At 36.3% G+C, this 17252-nt stretch overlaps 1 protein-coding gene across 3 annotated transcripts in view; it reads right to left on the bottom strand.

Annotated features, from left to right (window-relative positions):
* Window positions 1–372: 372 nt before the first annotated feature.
* Window positions 373–17252, bottom strand: part of cpne5a (copine Va) — a 91807-nt gene continuing 74927 nt past the window's right edge. For all 3 annotated transcript variants that reach the window (XM_067393778.1, XM_067393780.1, XM_067393779.1), the window contains 7 exons: window positions 11918–11964; window positions 10309–10490; window positions 9262–9389; window positions 8141–8243; window positions 2205–2262; window positions 1558–1631; window positions 373–967 (listed from right to left, as the gene is read on the bottom strand). In XM_067393778.1, coding sequence (XP_067249879.1) covers window positions 779–967; window positions 1558–1631; window positions 2205–2262; window positions 8141–8243; window positions 9262–9389; window positions 10309–10490; window positions 11918–11964 — 781 coding nt within the window. In that variant the 3' untranslated portion in view covers window positions 373–778. The remainder of the gene's footprint in view (window positions 968–1557; window positions 1632–2204; window positions 2263–8140; window positions 8244–9261; window positions 9390–10308; window positions 10491–11917; window positions 11965–17252) is intronic.

Here is a 17252-nt window from a genome sequence, read left to right as displayed (position 1 = left end):
TCTGACTTTTACACTGGAATTTTCTGATTTAAAGTATGTAAATACATTTGATACAGTGTCTTAATGCAATGTACAATTGTTTTTACCTGGATTTCATGCTTTAGAATAGAAAATCTTGTTTATCATAGCTCTGAAAAGCTATAAATGGGATACTGCAATGGGAAGTATTACTTTGTGCTAAAAAAGACTTTGCCAAAACCCTGTGTAAAAATAAAACCACAATTACACGAACCTATCTACAAATTCTACAAACAAATCAAACAATTCCACTACATAGATTACCCATTCAGGGTATAATATTTCAAACAATCACTTATAATTTCACTATATATTAAAATCACACTTCCTAGTGATGCTCTTGTTTGCCTCTTCCAGTGGATATAAAATATATAGGAAGATTTTCCTAATATAACACACAGTCCTTGCATGCTGACACACAAGCGTTTTTTGTAGATGTTGAGATGTTAAATAAGCAGAAAATTGCATTGCTTTCGCAGATTGATCTGGCACAGTCACATCCAAACTATAAATCATTGACTAATTCATGAAGAAATTATGGGGGAAACAAACTCACAGACCAGTAAGAACCATCCTTTTCAGTTCAAAGGCCAGAACACCGATATAGTTTTCAATTTCTCCAGTGTATGAGATCCAAAGACGGAGAATTGAAACCATCCATTCCTCCTTATACTGAATCAGTCGTATTGGCTTTGAATGAGATCCAAATTGGAGGTGACATAACAAGCATGGCTGTTTTCTTTCGGCAGGCTGGGGAAACTCATATGGTGGGGGTTGGGCTGAGCCCAGGTGGGCTGTAGTCTGGTGGCGTCTGGTTGGGCTTGATGCCCCTTGACTTCATATATAAGATTAACTGCTCTGGAATCTCAGCCAGGACATCCTTGGCAAGTCGGGCCATACTCAAGACATGGTTTCCTGTCCGGTCCATATAGTCTCTGAATGGTACGAACTGCAGGCACAGACAAGATTAAACAATAGTTACAGGTGTTTATTTACTCCCGGAGTCATTTACATGGTTTGAAATTTCCATGTAAGCAATGTAACGAAAACCTGGTTGTTTTACAAAAAAAAAAAAAAAAATACTCCGGAATTATTCTTTATTTATAGGTTGTTTGTTATCTTGAGATATTTTTTTCATGTGTGCTGTCGCAGTGTTCTCTCAATCTGAGATGCCTGTAAATGTAGGTCACCAAATGTTTTTCCTTAAGAAACTTACTCAAATAGTTATTGTATTACTTTGACACTGGTTAGGCTATATATATATATATACACACCACATACCATCCAGTAGTGATCCAGATCCTGATTGAATCAATGTTTTTGAACAAATCACTTGAGTGAATGATTTAGTGGCTCAGTCACTGTTTTGTTCCTGAATGAATAAATGTTTTTGAATGAAACTGAATTAATGTTTCAAATGTCTCACTAATATTTGCCACAAAATAGTTTGTGTGTGTGTGTGTGTGTGTATATGCACACACATGTACATTTATATACAAACATAAATGCATAAATATACAAATACATGAAGATTTGTACCTGTACAATATCCCTTTCCGCCAGCTTTCCCCTGGAGGATATTCTTACATCGTCGCCATCCAGTTCTACCATGGCTAAAAAGTGAGAACATCATGTTATTTGCCTTCCAGCCAGTAAAACTCAATCTTGAATCTTTCGCCCCACCATGACACCAACATTTACCACTTTGCTGGAACATTATGAAAGGCCAAACACAAATACTAATGGCAGATGGTGTGACTGGCTAATTATATTGAACAGCTGTGAGATCTGTGAGTTGACATCTGCTTATCAATCCGAAACCCTAAACCTTCCCAATTAGGTGAGTTTTCATCCAGAAACTCTACTTTAAATGCAAAATTTGAAGTTGCATTCATGCCTTCAAGTTTTAAACCTCCATGTGGGAATGCTAATATTAGCTTTCATTTAGTGGAGTTCATAGTTATAAGCAGGAAATGTTTAGGAAAATGCTGAGTACAATACAAACAAACAATAAAGGGTTATGCAGTACTTTTTCTTTTTATGTTTGCAGTACATACAAATATAGTAAATAAAGTAAATAAACAAACAGAAAAGAAAATGGAATATAAGAAGAAGATATAAAGATAAAACTAAATAAGATTAAGAATAAATCTTTACAAAAGTGTGAGATTAGTTTAGTTTCTTACCATCAAACTCAGCCTGGCCAACTCCAACAATAATGATGGACATAGGTAGTTTTGCCGCCTGAGAGGAAGAAAACAGAGAACACATTCTATCTCATGATAAAGAGTTTACATGCTCTGATATGATGCTACACAACATGTATGAAAAATTACTCTGATTTACTATAATGGTTGACTGACTTATTTGCTTTTAGTTTATACTATGCTTTATTTGAGTCCAGGAGACACACAGGATTGTATAGTCAAGAGTTGCAATCAATCAATCAATCAATCAATCAATCAATCAATCAATCAATCAATCAATCAATCAATCAATCAATCAATCAATCAATCAATCAACCAATCAATCAATCAATCAATCAATCAATCAATCAATCAATCAATCAATCAATCAAATCAAACCTGAATAAAATGATATCTTCTATACATATGTTCTGTGTAAAGAGGTCTACTTGCATGATTACTTCCATGTCAATTTAACACTCATTTATGCCTTAATAAGAAATAAAAATCTCATTATTGTAATGTTGTGATATATTTAAATGGTAAAGTATTTATACATCATGGTATTGTTTGTAATACAGCGTTCTAATTTTAAAAAATATTTTTTGTTTATTATTTTTACTATTCTGAGAATCAGAAACTAGCAAAACAAAAGTATTTATCCATCATGGTTTCATTAAATTACAGTAATTTTACTGTATCATTTTGCCGTTCTACTGTCATGAGAATCTAATGTGAAACACACAACAAAAACTCAATTAATTTGCTTTATGCAAAATACAATTTCTTATTATTTTTCTGTTTTGGGGTCAAATGTGAACTGGACATGTTTTTTGTAAGATTCACCCTTACAGGGTTTTAACCATATAACAAGCTTTAGCTTGATGACAATAAAATGTAATCATTTTTATACATTTAACACACAGCTTGTTATAGAGATAACAAAATAATTTTTTTCAGAACATGTTGAACCAGTCAGGTTTGAAAGGACGTTATGACTTTGACTGTGATGGTTTGAAAACAATATTTTGACCCAGCGTGATTTTTCCTCACACAGTGACGTGAAAAACTATGCATTATTCAGGCCCTCCTGGATCAACATTCTCTCTCCTGTGCTAGTTTTCCCTGTTCCTGATATGATGCCTGAATGACAGGTCAAATCCCCTTTATCAGAGAAGTAAAGAGTGAGTCTATATTGAGCAAGCTCAGAGGAAGCTTATGAGTGACAACGGATAACAAGAAAACCACAGGACATTCAGAGAAACAAAACTCACTTTCTCCCTAAAGCGACTTCCCAGTGGTTTGAAATGAAAAGTAATTGCATATAATGCATTACACATGATCCCAGCAGAAACAAAGGAAATACATACAAGGGGGAAAACATGATTTCTATTAAATGTAATCTGAAGAGCTTATAATGAAATATACCTATAATATACAGTATCAAATATATAATGAGAGAAATATTAAAGGCTCCTGAGGGTTTGGATTTTGAAAGTACTTTCCCAGAGGGCCTGTGAAAGCCTGTTGAGAGGAATGAATAATTCGTTGAATAAAGCTGGCTGGACACACACCCTCAGTCACACTGATAAGTTTGTGGGCTGTAATGGAGTTAGAATTGGAATTTCACCGGGGGCCACACACTAAAACACATCACACAAGATGAAAAAGAGCCACACACACACACAGAGTACAAACAAACCCCAAACTGTGGGGCCTGGAGAGCTAATCAAACCAACAAGTGATTTAGATCATTAATTACTACGATTCAGAGATCAATTTCTTCAGTAACCCCTGGGCTTTATGTGGGAAACCAAAAGATGGACTCTACAAATTGTGAGATTATGAACAAATACTAAAACAGATTCAGCTGATTGCTTATTTCAGAATTTCAGACATAAATGTAAAGGAAATCAATATATATAAATAAAGTATATTTTATGTATATTAATTGTCATGGTATGTTTCTTTATTTCTGAAATGCACAGTCAGCTCTGCTTTACTAACGTTCAGGGAATGTATATATATATATATATATATATATATATATACACATACTGTATATATAAACACACATACACACACTCACTGGCCACTTTATTAGGTACAACTGTTCAACTGCCAATCACACGGCATCTCAATGCATTTAGACATGTAGATATGATCAAGACAATCTGCTGAAGTTCAAACTGGGCATTAGAATGGAGAAGAAAGTTGATTTAAGTGACTTTGAATGTGGCCTGGTTGTTGGTGCCAGATGGGCTGGTCTGAGTATTTCAGAAACTGCTGATCTACTGGGATTTCATGCACAACCCTCTCTAGGGTTTACAGAAAATGGTCTCAATAAGAGAAAATATCCAGTGAGAGGCAGTTTTGTGGGTGAAAATGCCTTGTTGATGCCAAAGGTCAGAAGAGAATGGCCAGACTGGTTTGAGCTGATAGAGAGGCAACCCAAATAACCGAGATATGGAGAAGACCATTTCTGAATGCACAATATGTTGAATCTTAAAGCAGATGGGCTACAGCAGCAGAAGAACACACTGGATACTATTCCTGTCAGCTAAGAAACTGAAGCTACAATTTACACGGGCTCACCAAAATTTGACAACAGAAGATTGGAAAACGTTGCCTGGTCTAATGAATTCAATTCCTGCAGTGACATGCAGATGGTAGTGTCAGAATTTGGCGTAAACAACATGAAAGCATGGATTCACCCTGCCTTGTATCAAAGGTTCAGGCTGCTGGTGGTGTAGGGGATATTTTCTTGGCACACTTTGGGCCCTTTGGTACCAACTGAGCATTGTTTAATGGCCTCAGCCTACCTGAGTATTGCTGCTGACCATGTCCATCCCTTTATGACCACTGTGTACCCATCTTCTGATGGCTACTTCCACAAAGTCACAAAACTCATGACAATGAATTCACTATGAATTAAGGCAGTTCTAAAGGCAAATGGGGTCCAACCCAGTACTAGCAAGGTATACCTAATAAAGTGACCAGTGAGTGTATACATACATACATACATACATACATACGCACACACATACATAAATACATACGCACACACATGCATACATACATACAAAAAGCAGGCAATAATTATTTTATCCGCTTTGTGTTGGGATGGTATTGGTCCCAGGCTGTTTTTCGTCAACCAGTCCATCCCTGTCTGTATGCATTGTGCAGACAGCACACTGAGTGCTTGGTGCCAATGGGCAAGGATTATAAAAACATATTTATGGGGTTGGAAGTAGGTCAGCATTCCCAGAAATGCTCACGGGGGACAGAAGCGGTCATGTGTTGAAAGAAATAGAGCTGGGAAGATGAGTCTAAACAAACACATTTCACACACACTTCATGAATTCACTGCTCTATTTCCTGTAAGTCTTTCCTTCAAGCACCTCACTCACAATCTCTATCGTTCACTTGTTTATTTTACCTCTCCCACTTGTTTCTCCCCGTTTTCTTGACTTTTTTTATACCAAATACCTCTCCCAGCCTTGATATAAGTGCAGATTACTGTGAATTATGTGATGTGACACATTTACAGCTATAGCCTATAATAAACTCTGTGAATTACAGTGTTTTCTTGTCTGCGGAGCCACAAACCCTCTTGCCTCTTCAGTGTATTCTTAGATTTTCAGTGGCTGCTTGAACACGCTCACATCTGCTAGTATCAGCGAGGATAAAGTCATTTAATAGATGTATTAAATATTAAATACGAAATTCTTACACATATACTACACACTTGATAATCATTATTTTTGTTATGTTTCTCAGTAAATACTGAAAAATTTCTAAGATCATGTACTTGATCTCTTCACGTTTATTTTTCTATTTGTTCTTTATTTTAATTTTTAGGTTTTTTTTCTTGTCTCAAGCACAAATTTAACAAAGTTTAAGTTCAACTTAAAAAACTGCTAATTGGGATGAGAAAAATAAATGTAAAAAGAATGTATAATTAATTTTTAATTATTTTATTATTATTTATTTGTTCATTATTTTAAGGATGTTTAAATATATTTTCAGGAAACAAGACAGAAATCAACAAATCAACAAAATAATTTTTAAGTATAGCAGAAAAAAAAAAAAACTCCCATGATCTAAATCATTGATCAAAGCAACCATTTAAAAATTAATCGACATCATTTTAGTTTCTGAGATGATTGATTGAGATGAGAAAAATAAATGTAACAATATTTTAACTTATTTTATATTTGCTTCTTAAGTAATGTATTTATTTAAAATATGTTTAGATATTTTTACTTGAAAACAAGACAGATACTAATATAAGACAATTTTTACAGAGTACAAGCAAGCATATTTGTCTATTCTTGTTCAAAAAACTTCCATGATCTAAATTAGTTACATAAAGTGACCATTCAGTTTTCTGAATTAACCTACATTTCGCTTCAGCTACTCTCAGAATATATAAGAGGCCAAATTGCTGTAAGTGCAGAGAATCACAGAGTGAGAGGATGCAAATGAGAAATACTTCAAAGTGCTCATTTTTATCTAATCATTTCAAAAAGACCAAAAGAAAAGAGCACAAGAGTGGAATTCTCACAGCAGACTTCAATAAAAAAAAAATCACTTGAGGCATAGAAATGAATAACAAAAAACACATGCATTGTTCGGTCATTCAGAGCGCATGTTACCGTGTGACCGAAGACCGAGATCCAAAGCATCAAGGGTAGAGGGTGAAGAAGAGATAGAGCAGCAGGCAAGATCTTAAAAGGAAGGTGTGGCTGTTCTAATAATGTGACTAAACAGTCGCAAATTCCCTTTAAATCCAGTCTGCTGGGTAACTATAGCAACGGTGACAGACGAATCCCATTAGGTGTGGAAGAGGACCTCCAGAAGACCCAAAACGCACCTTAACTCTTCTTAGGCTTTGCCTGGGGGGCTTTTGTGATGCAATGTTGCACCAGAGTGTGATGATATAAACAGTTTTTAAAGGTGCCCTAGAACTTTTTTTTAAAAAGATGTAATATAATTCTAAGGTGTCCCCTGAATGTGTCTGTGAAGTAGATTTTAGATTTTTTTTTTAAATTCATTTTTTTAACTGCCTATTTTGGGGCATCATTAGAAATGAGCCGATTCAGGGTGTGTGGCCCTTTAAATCTGGTGCTCCACGCCCCAAGAGCTCGCGCTTGCCTTAAACAACATAAAAAAAGTTTAAACAGCTAATATAACCCTCAAAATGTATCTTTACAAAGTGTTTGTCATGCAGCATGTCTAATCTGTTTATTTTGATGTTTACATTTGATGCTGAATGAGTTTGAGGCTATGCTGCGTGGCTAACGGCTAATGCTACACTGTTGGAGAGATTTATAAAGAATGAAGTTGTGTTTATGAATTATACAGACTGCAAGTGTTTAAAAATGAAAATAGTGACGGCTCTTGTCTCCGTGAATACAGTAAGAAACGATGGTAACTTTAACCACATTTAACAGTACATTAACAACATGCTAACGAAACATTTAGAAAGACAATTTACAAATATCACTAAAAATATCATGTTATCATGGATCATGTCAGTTATTATTGCTCCATCTGCCATTTTTTGATATTGTTCTTGCTTGCTTACCTAGTCTGTTGATTCAGCTGTGCACAGATCCAGACGTTACTGGCTGCCCTTGTCTAATGCCTTTCATAATGTTGGGAACATGGGCTGGCATATGCAAATATTGGGGGCGTACACCCCGACTGTTACGTAACAGTCGGTGTTATGTTGAGATTCGCCTGTTTTCAGAGGTCTTTTAAACAAATGAGATATATATAAGAAGGAGGAAACAATGGAGTTTGAGACTCACTGTATGTCATTTCCATGTACTGAACTCTTGTTATTCAACTATGCCGAGGTAAATTCAATTTTTTAATCTAGGGCACCTTTAAGGACAGAAAGAAAGAGAGTGAGGTCAAAGAAAACTCACATTGACGATGGCTTCTTTAGTCTGAGCCATATCTGATATCACACCGTCTGTGATGATGAGAAGCACAAAGTACTGCGAGCCATCTTGAACCGCTGCGCCATACCTGTGCACACACACACAGTCATCTTTTCATATTAACAAACATATTAGCAGAACATATGATCCAAATTACCCAAATGAACCATAAACCAAACATGAAAATCTCTTCATGCTGGTTCAATTGATTGACTGTGTTTTAACATTGCAGATGAATAATGAAAGAATGAGCATAATCATTGAACACTTAGTATTCAGTGCTGAATCTCATGCATATATATATTTGCTCAGGGATGTCCCTGTGCTATTGACACAGCTCTTCTGCTTTCATCAAAATCCCTTAATGCTCTTTGTGATGCAAAACACCTCTTGGAGGTCCGCACTTGGTCACAGCAACAAGAAACAAACATAGGGTGCTTGTTAAATCATCTAGGTATGTTAATTTAGACAATAACTATACAATCACATCAGCTACAGTAGAAGCCTGTGTTTGCCTCTGAGTACAAAAAAAAAGGGCAAGTCTGATTTTTTTATTGTAATTGCTACTTCACAGTTGTAACTTTTTCATATTTCCAACTTTATATCTCACAATTGCGACTTTGTTTCTCATAATTGCAACATTATGTCTCACAACTGAGACTTTGTTCCTCACAATTGCGACTTAATGTCATAATATGGTTAATATGGCTCTTATTTTAATCTTTATCTCACAGTTATTTTTAATTTTTTTACACCGAGGCGAAAACTAGCTTTCATACATCAGTACCTGGGACAGCCTGAAAATCAGTTAGCTTTTATGGGGTCCTGTTGTTCTGATATAAATGTCGTCATTTCTGTCTGTAAAGATTTGGTTTGTTTGAAGGGGTCCTAATTGATTTGTTTTTCCAAACTGTGAAGCCTCCAGTCAAAACAGAGTCTGTCACAATAAATGTTTTGCTCGCTTGAGAAAAGACTTCGATTAATACAACCATTTTCTATTCATTTCAATCCAGAAATCTGTTTCACTACTGTGTTTTTCTACTGGTTTACACAGGATGAGTTTTCGACCGTTCCAGCACGCTCATTTGACTGTGCATTTTTCTTACCTGGCTACATGGTTGATAACAGGAGCAAAATTGGTAGGGCCATACAGCTGGACAGTCTTCAGGCTCTGGTGGTAAGCCTCAAGGATGCCCTCCATCCCGTTGCAGTATGGGTTATCTACATTACCATTCTTCAAAGAGAGCATCAGAGATCAATCAATAACTATGTCTCTACTGTCAAGGTCAAATCAGCAGATTAGATTTATCATAACACTTACATTTCTCAAAATATTTGCAGTTATTCATTTGAATATAAAACTCTAGAGTATAAAGTACTTGATGTTTATTAGGGTGTCTCCACACTAGAATTTGCCAGTGATTTCAACTGCGAATCCATTGATTTCAATGGTGATGGTTCATCTCAAGGACATAAAGGGAAACCGCAAGGGTTTGCAAAAGTGTCATTTAACCAAAAACTGGTTCTTTCACGGTTCTTTCTGTATCCTCACAACCCATTTTACTCATTCATATTCATCAAACGCACCATCAAAACTTTCTCTAGTGTATCACCCTAAGGGATCTCAGAATCTGTTCAGTATTTTATGATTCATCATGAGATAATTATTCATGCTCTAAGGACAGTGATATTCGAAGAATCAAGGAGTGAAGCAGTAAGAATGAAAATGAATAGTCATGATCCTAAGTTACAGCACATGGAAAGAGAGAGGGGAAGGATTAGTAGCTGATGAAGGGAAAAAAAGAGAAAGAGTGAGCAAAAACTAATTAAGAGACTCAAAATGCTCAACGAGATGAGGGTTTGGCATACGCACTTCATGAATGCTTGGGTAACGTTAATGAGCAGGAGTGTCAAGAGAGCCTTATTTACGCATTACACATAGATGTAACCGAGCATTACTAATTACAATATCATCAACATATGTGCAAACAACTAAATAAATACTTCGAAACAACCATACACTACCTCACACATAAAATTTCACAAACTGAGTGTATACACGGCACGTATTTAGGACTCAAGCAGAAATGACTCTGGATATGTGCCAGCTAGCTGTGAAATCCACATAATCTATCATATCTAGGAACAGGTACCAGGGGAAATTCATGGGAAACCCGGCCATCAGGAGGAAGTTTGGCTCCAAAGCCCAATGCAGGAAACATCTTATCACTGTCATAGTCCTGAATGATCTCGCCCACGGCCTTCAATGCCATGGCATACGCGTTCATCTGATAGGGGTTCATGTAGTGCAGGGAGGTAGACTGTGAAGGGTTCCCTAGAGTTTAAAGAGAGAGAGATGGATCATAAATTAAAGGGTTAGTTCACCCAAAAATGAAAATAATGTCACCCTCATGTCTTTCTACACCCGTAAGACCTTCGTTCGTCTTCAGAACATAAATTAGGATATTTTTGATGAAATCCAATGGCTCAGTGAGGCTCGGCCTCTATAGACAGCATTGCCACTGAACTTCTCAATATCCAGAAAGGTACGCAAAACATAGTAAACAGTTCATGTGACTACAGTGGTTCAACCTTAATTTTATAAAGTGACGAGAATACTTTTTGTGCGCCAAAAAACTAAATAAAGACTTTTCAACAATATCAAGTGATGGCCGATTTCAAAACACTGCTTCGAATCTTTTGTTTCGAATCAGTGATTCGGATCGCGTGTCAAAATGCCAAACTTCTGAAATCACGTGACTTTGGCCTCACATCATCGGATTTCATCAAAAATATCTTAAAGGGTTAGTTCACCCAAAAAATTAAAATTCTGTAATTTATTACTCACCCTCATGCCATTTTACACCCGTAAGACCTTCATTAATCTTCTGAACACAAATTAAGATATTTTTGTTGAAATCCAATGGCTCTGTGAGGCCTCCATAGGGAGCAATGACACTTCCTCTCTCAAGATCCATAAAGGTACTAAAAACACATTTAAATCAGTTCATGTTAGTACAGTGGTTCAATATTAATATTATAAAGCGACGAGAATATTTTTGGTGCGCCAAAAAAAACAAAATAACGACTTATATAGTAATGGCCGATTTCAAAACACTGCTTCAGGAAGATTCAGAGAATCGAATCTGCAGTGCGCCAAGGTCATGTGATTTCAGCCATTTGTTAGTTTGGCACACAATCCGAATCACAATTCAATGCAAAAGATTCATAACTCTCCGAAGCTTAATGAAGCAGTGTTTTGAAATCGGCCATCACTATATAAGTCGTTAAATTTCATTTTATTCATTTTATTCAAAATATTCTCATCGCTTTATAATATTAATATTGAACCACTGTACTCACATGAACCGATTTAAATATGTTTTTAGTACATTAATGGATCTTGAGAGAGGAAAGGTCATTGCTCCCTATGCAGGCCTCACGGAGACATCGGACTTCAACTAAAATATCTTAATTTGTGTTCCGAAGATTAACGAAGGTCTTACGGGTGTGGAATGGCATGAGGGTGAGTAATAAATTACAGAATTCTCATTTTTGGGTGAACTAACCCTTTAATTTGTGTTCCAAAGATGAACGGAGGCCTTACGGGTGTTTAACGACATGAGGGTGAGAAATTAATGTCATTATTTTCATTTTTGGGTGAACTAACCCTTTATGGTAAAATCTGATTTAGATATGTTAGCCAACAGCATGGAGAACAAACTCAAAACAGGAAACGATCAACACTGAAAAAATTCTTACCATTGGAGGCAGTGAAATCAATGGCCACTGTGAAATGGATCTGAGTGCTAGAGAGAGAGAGAGAGAAAGCAAAACGGTAAGAATATCAAATGAAAGCATTTAAATCTGAGCCAACATTTTTCACACATTTCAGATGTGAGAACCTGACGGTGAAGCTCAACAAAGGTGATGGATCCTGATTCACCCCAAACCGTGGCACAGATAACATTTCCAGCTTCAAAACACTCCAATGTTTCCACTCCTGCTGTTCGAGGGGTTGGTGCAATTACCATCTCCAGCCCTGCATTGTGCCGTCTCTCTCACCTGACAGGCAGACAGCCAACCTCCCGCTCACCAGCCAGACATTCCTCACAATCATCTCTGCCTGGTGGGCAGATCCAACATCTGTGTAATCCCACTTCTTTTTCCTCATTTTTTTTAATTAGAGCAACAGTGAAAATGGTCTCAGAACAGCTTTCCACATACAAAACTGCCAAAATCACTGATTCTCTCATAACTCCGTTTCTGTACTGAAATCTGCATTGTCCTCTAGCTGCCAGTCTCTCTGCAGGACAAACATTTGTAATTCAGGACTAAGCTGGAGTTCCCACTGATTTCAGTACAGAAACAGAGTTGTGAAAGAATCCATGATTTTTTGGCAGTTTTGTACGTGGAAAGCTTGTCGACTGCTGTTGTGAGACCAGTTTCACTGTTGCTCCAATTAAAAAACTGGGTGAAAATTTGAATTGAAATATATATTTATTTTAAATATTATTATTTGTTTTAATTTTTCAGTTTCAGAGTATTAGTTTATTCCAGGCTTAAGATATATTTTGGTTGGACATAGGGTAGTGCTGTTCCCAACATAAAAATGTCCCAGTCCTGTTCTAACTGAATTTTCCAGTCAGTTTTTCACTGTTATAAATCATACAGACAAAATGGCATGAAAGCCATTAAAATAAAATAAAATAAATACAAAAATTTAAATAAGCATAAATTAAAATGCATACATACATAGGTCTCACTCATAAAGATTTATTCTTTGTAAAGTTGTGTGATACAATATATATTGTGAAAAGTGCTATACAAATAAAAAGAACAATCTTTTACAGAACAAATTCTAATACTTGCATTTTTTTTTGTCTAGTTTGCTTTTGTTTATCTCGCATTAGATCATTTTTTCCTTCTATAAACTAACAGAGAGCACTGAGCCCACAGAAAACAAATGGCAAATCTGAACACCTGCACAACAGAAATGATTATATGGTAGCAAACTACTTTTTCTGCTGCTGATGGGAGTATAAAACTTGCACAGACAACCTTTGAAGCACCGAAAAATATTATAATGACATCTAATATCTGAATCTCAATGGGATTCCTCTTTCAGCATGAACTCTTCATGAGTCTGCTGTGCTCTCTTGTGCAAATGAGAAATGAGCTCTGGACGTGAATATAATGTTGGGAAACATGGAGTATGAGGTCAGTGAATATTTATGAATAATTTCCACACATACAAAGAAAGCAACCTCTGATGCAAGTGTGTAAAACACAAAAACGAAATTGTCAGCAAGCGGCGGCTATAGCTGTCATTCATACACAATCCCTGCAGTGAGATGTTTTCCTAAGAGCTGATTCATCAGTGATGGGTCATCAGAGAGTAATTATATATTTTAAACATTCACTTTACATCTGTAAGCATGATCTGTTAATGAGTGATTCTGGCCAAATCACATTCATAGTCAACACTAGGGTATTGTGCTTATGCAAAGACCTTGGGTAAGCACCAAAATCTGCTTACTTTTTATCAGCCCTTGTCTTTTTTTTTATTATTTAACTCAGCACAATATAAACAGGAAGGCGGGGGAGCAGCACAATGGTGATTAACAAGCTCTGTTTATGCTCCTTTATCTTCATTTCTTTTTTCCGTCCATCTCAAGTTTTTTTTTTTTTATTATTATCACTGATGTCTTCAGGCACAAAGCCTGGGCTGGTGCATTAATCTGCATTATACCGGGAACCCAAACAGCTCCTTTGGTGGAGAAACCTTGGAGAGCTTTTGAACCAGAGCTTTTATATGAAGAACATTTATCTTAATGGTAGAATTTTGAATGTCATCTATAGGAGTGAAAAAAAAAAAAACAGCAAGAAAAGAATGATATAGAATGATGGGATTGTGCCTGTCATATTAGCAACAGAGCAGAGAGATGTATTTTACATTCATGATGATTTGACAATTTCAATCCAATAAATACAAAAAAGACCTACAATTATATATATCTTGTGTGTGTGTACACACACATACAAGATATATGAACATATCTTGTTAATGCACAAATGTGCAATTTGATCCAAGAACACACATATCTGCAATGCGGCAGTTTTGTAATTCCTCGCTGTATGGTTGAGTTATGAATAGTTTGTTGTGTCTTTAAGGGTGTATTTCCCTTGTGAGTTCTTTAATGACATTTGACACAATGTCTCACTCTGGACCAGGATGAAGTGGAATCTGATGAGTTCAAGAGACCTCTAAACACATAATCACCTATAAAAAAGCACTTCACTCAGATTCACTAAACAAAATAATCAATAAAAGTATCATAAAAGCCCCTTTCTTTCTGACAGTATTTCCTGAACTATGGAGTGATAAAAACAGATATCCAAAATCCCCTCTGTAAAAACCTTTAAATCTAATGTCAACTAAATGAAACAAGAATTTTGAACCTGGCTTTATCCAATCAGATTTCTGTTTTGCAAATGTATGCAAATTAGTGCATATTATTAGGTATGCATCATTTGCATATTTAAACAGCATTTCAGAAAACGTGTAATACAAAACAACTATCTTCACTGCTAAATCCCGTAAAATCAACAGTAAAAAAATGCCAGCTGTGGTTGCCAGAACTTTACCGTAAAAAATACGGTAGCAACGTAAAAAAAAAAAAAATTCTGTTAAATTTACAGTAAAAAATTTATTTCATTAACTGATATTAGGGCTGGACAATAATTCAATATCAATATATATCGCGATATAATTCTTTTCGATAACGGTGATATGATTTTTAAACACATTTCCGGTATTTCGATATACATTACAGCATTTCTCACTGACTTGAGGCGCAGCGGTTAGAAAGAGCAGAACAAGATTGGCTATTTGCGTGATGACGTACACCACAGAGACACGCTGCCATCAGCGTATCTATTGGTTAATATGGTTTGTTTAAAATAGCAACGTGGAAAACAGACAGAGTTCAGATAATGTATGTTTCAGTCGATGGATGCGCAAAACGTTACAACAACGATAATCAAAAAGCGTGGACAAAACAGTCACTCTTTGTAAAATGTTAACAGCTAACGTTAGTGCCGTATGCTCTAATGTCCAGTCATTTACGCCGTCATCACCCGGGTGTTGATACAGGTGAGACCTGAACAGCACACGTTGCTGTCTGTGTTTAAACTAAACTCATTTAAGCCTTGCTGATTTAAACCTTCAATAACAAGTCGCGAAAGAGGGAGAACTCGCACGCGCTATGAGAAGATTTGTGTGCGCTCATCCGAAGCGCGCACACGCTTATTTCAGACAGCGCGCAAATACTGAGTTCTCTTTCAAGTCTTGCGCTTCGACGGCCACATTCATACAAAAAATGATGTCAACATGCCCGTCTTGTCGAGTATCCTAGCAAACATAGTCAGTTATGTCTTAAGTGAACGTATAACAGTCGAGAAAGACAGCGCATGTGTAACAGTATATGTACTGGTTGTCTTAAAGGGAAAAAAAACTATTCCTGCTGCCTGTTTTTGATGTTAAATCAAATAACAAAGAAATCACTCACTGCTCTTGACTGAATAGTTTTTGTAACTTCAATAATGATTCATCTTATATACAGTAAAGATTTTTTATTTGATTACTTTATCCATTTTCTGTACCTGAAAACTACTGTTACATACCTGAAAAACCTGAAAAGCACTGTTTATTTTATTTGAATATTTGCATTATTGTACTTATTTGTGATGTTGCTTGTAGTTTGATTGTTTGTTCTTATTTTCTTTATTTTTATTTGACAGTAGTCCTATTTTTAGGGTCACGGTTTCGGTGCGGTACAGACATCCATTGTGGCCGTTCTTGGCAGTTTTTCTGAGGCTATTATATAGTTCATATCGATATCGGAATTATATCGTATCGACCGAAATTTAGAATTATATCGTGATATAAATTTTGGCCATATCGTCCAGCCCTAACTGATATGTTGTTAACCAACCTTTTGAAGTGCTAATATCTGTTTTGTACTTTTGTAATACACTGACAATAGTTAAATCTAATGTCAACTAAATGAAACAAGAATTTTGAACCTGGCTTTATCCAATCAGATTTCTATTTTGCAAATGTATGCAAATTAGTGCATATTATTAGTTATGCATCATTTGCATATTTAAACATAGCATTTCAGAAAACTTGTAATACAAAACAACTATCTTCACTGCTAAATCCCGTAAAATCAACGGTAAAAAAAATGCCAGCTGTGGTTGCCAGAACTTTACCGTAAAAAATACGGTAGAAACGTAAAAAAAAAAATTCTGTTAAATTTACAGTAAAAAATTTATTTCATTAACTGATATGTTGTTAACCAACCTTTTGAAGTGCTAATATCTGTTTTGTACTTTTGTAATACACTGACAACCACCAATCACAGTGGTGATGAGAGTCACATGATGAATCAAAGCTCATCACAAGCAGCTTTTCCACAAGCTGAGAAGGACAAATGTGATGAGATAAATATGGTTCACAGTGTCATTCACACAAACACTAAACACCATCATGGTAACACACATGCACTCATTGCACTTATTACTCATCTGTGTTCGATGTATTCTCTACTTGTGTCAATAAACTACCAATAACTGTGATCTTCTGTCTCCGACCTGTAACAGAAGACCGAACCAACACCATCTGACACAAGTATGAGCCATCCGGATCCATTTCAAGAACTGGTGGACGCCTTGCGACGAACACTCACTGCATAACCGGCTCCCACACCAGCACCTCCAGCGATCACTTCCGTAAACACCGCCGTCACTCCATCTCCACTGTTGTATGCCAGTCCCATGGCCAAACCGGCGCCCTACTCTGGTTCGGTGGAGGAATGCAACGGATTTCTCTTCCAATGCTCGCTGGTCCTGGAGATGCAGCTGCACATGTTCCCCACCGAACAATCCAAGGTATCCTTCATCATCTCACAGCTGAGTGGCAAAGCTCTTCAGTGGGCCGATTCCATCTGGTCCCAAAACCATCCAGCTATCCACACATGCTCCGGTTTCGTCAGTCACTTCAAGGAAGTATTTGGTAAACCCTCCTAGGACT

Source organism: Chanodichthys erythropterus, chromosome 9 (assembly GCF_024489055.1).
Source record: "Chanodichthys erythropterus isolate Z2021 chromosome 9, ASM2448905v1, whole genome shotgun sequence".
Lineage (NCBI taxonomy): Eukaryota > Metazoa > Chordata > Actinopteri > Cypriniformes > Xenocyprididae > Chanodichthys > Chanodichthys erythropterus.
This window is presented reverse-complemented; position numbering and strand designations above follow the sequence as displayed.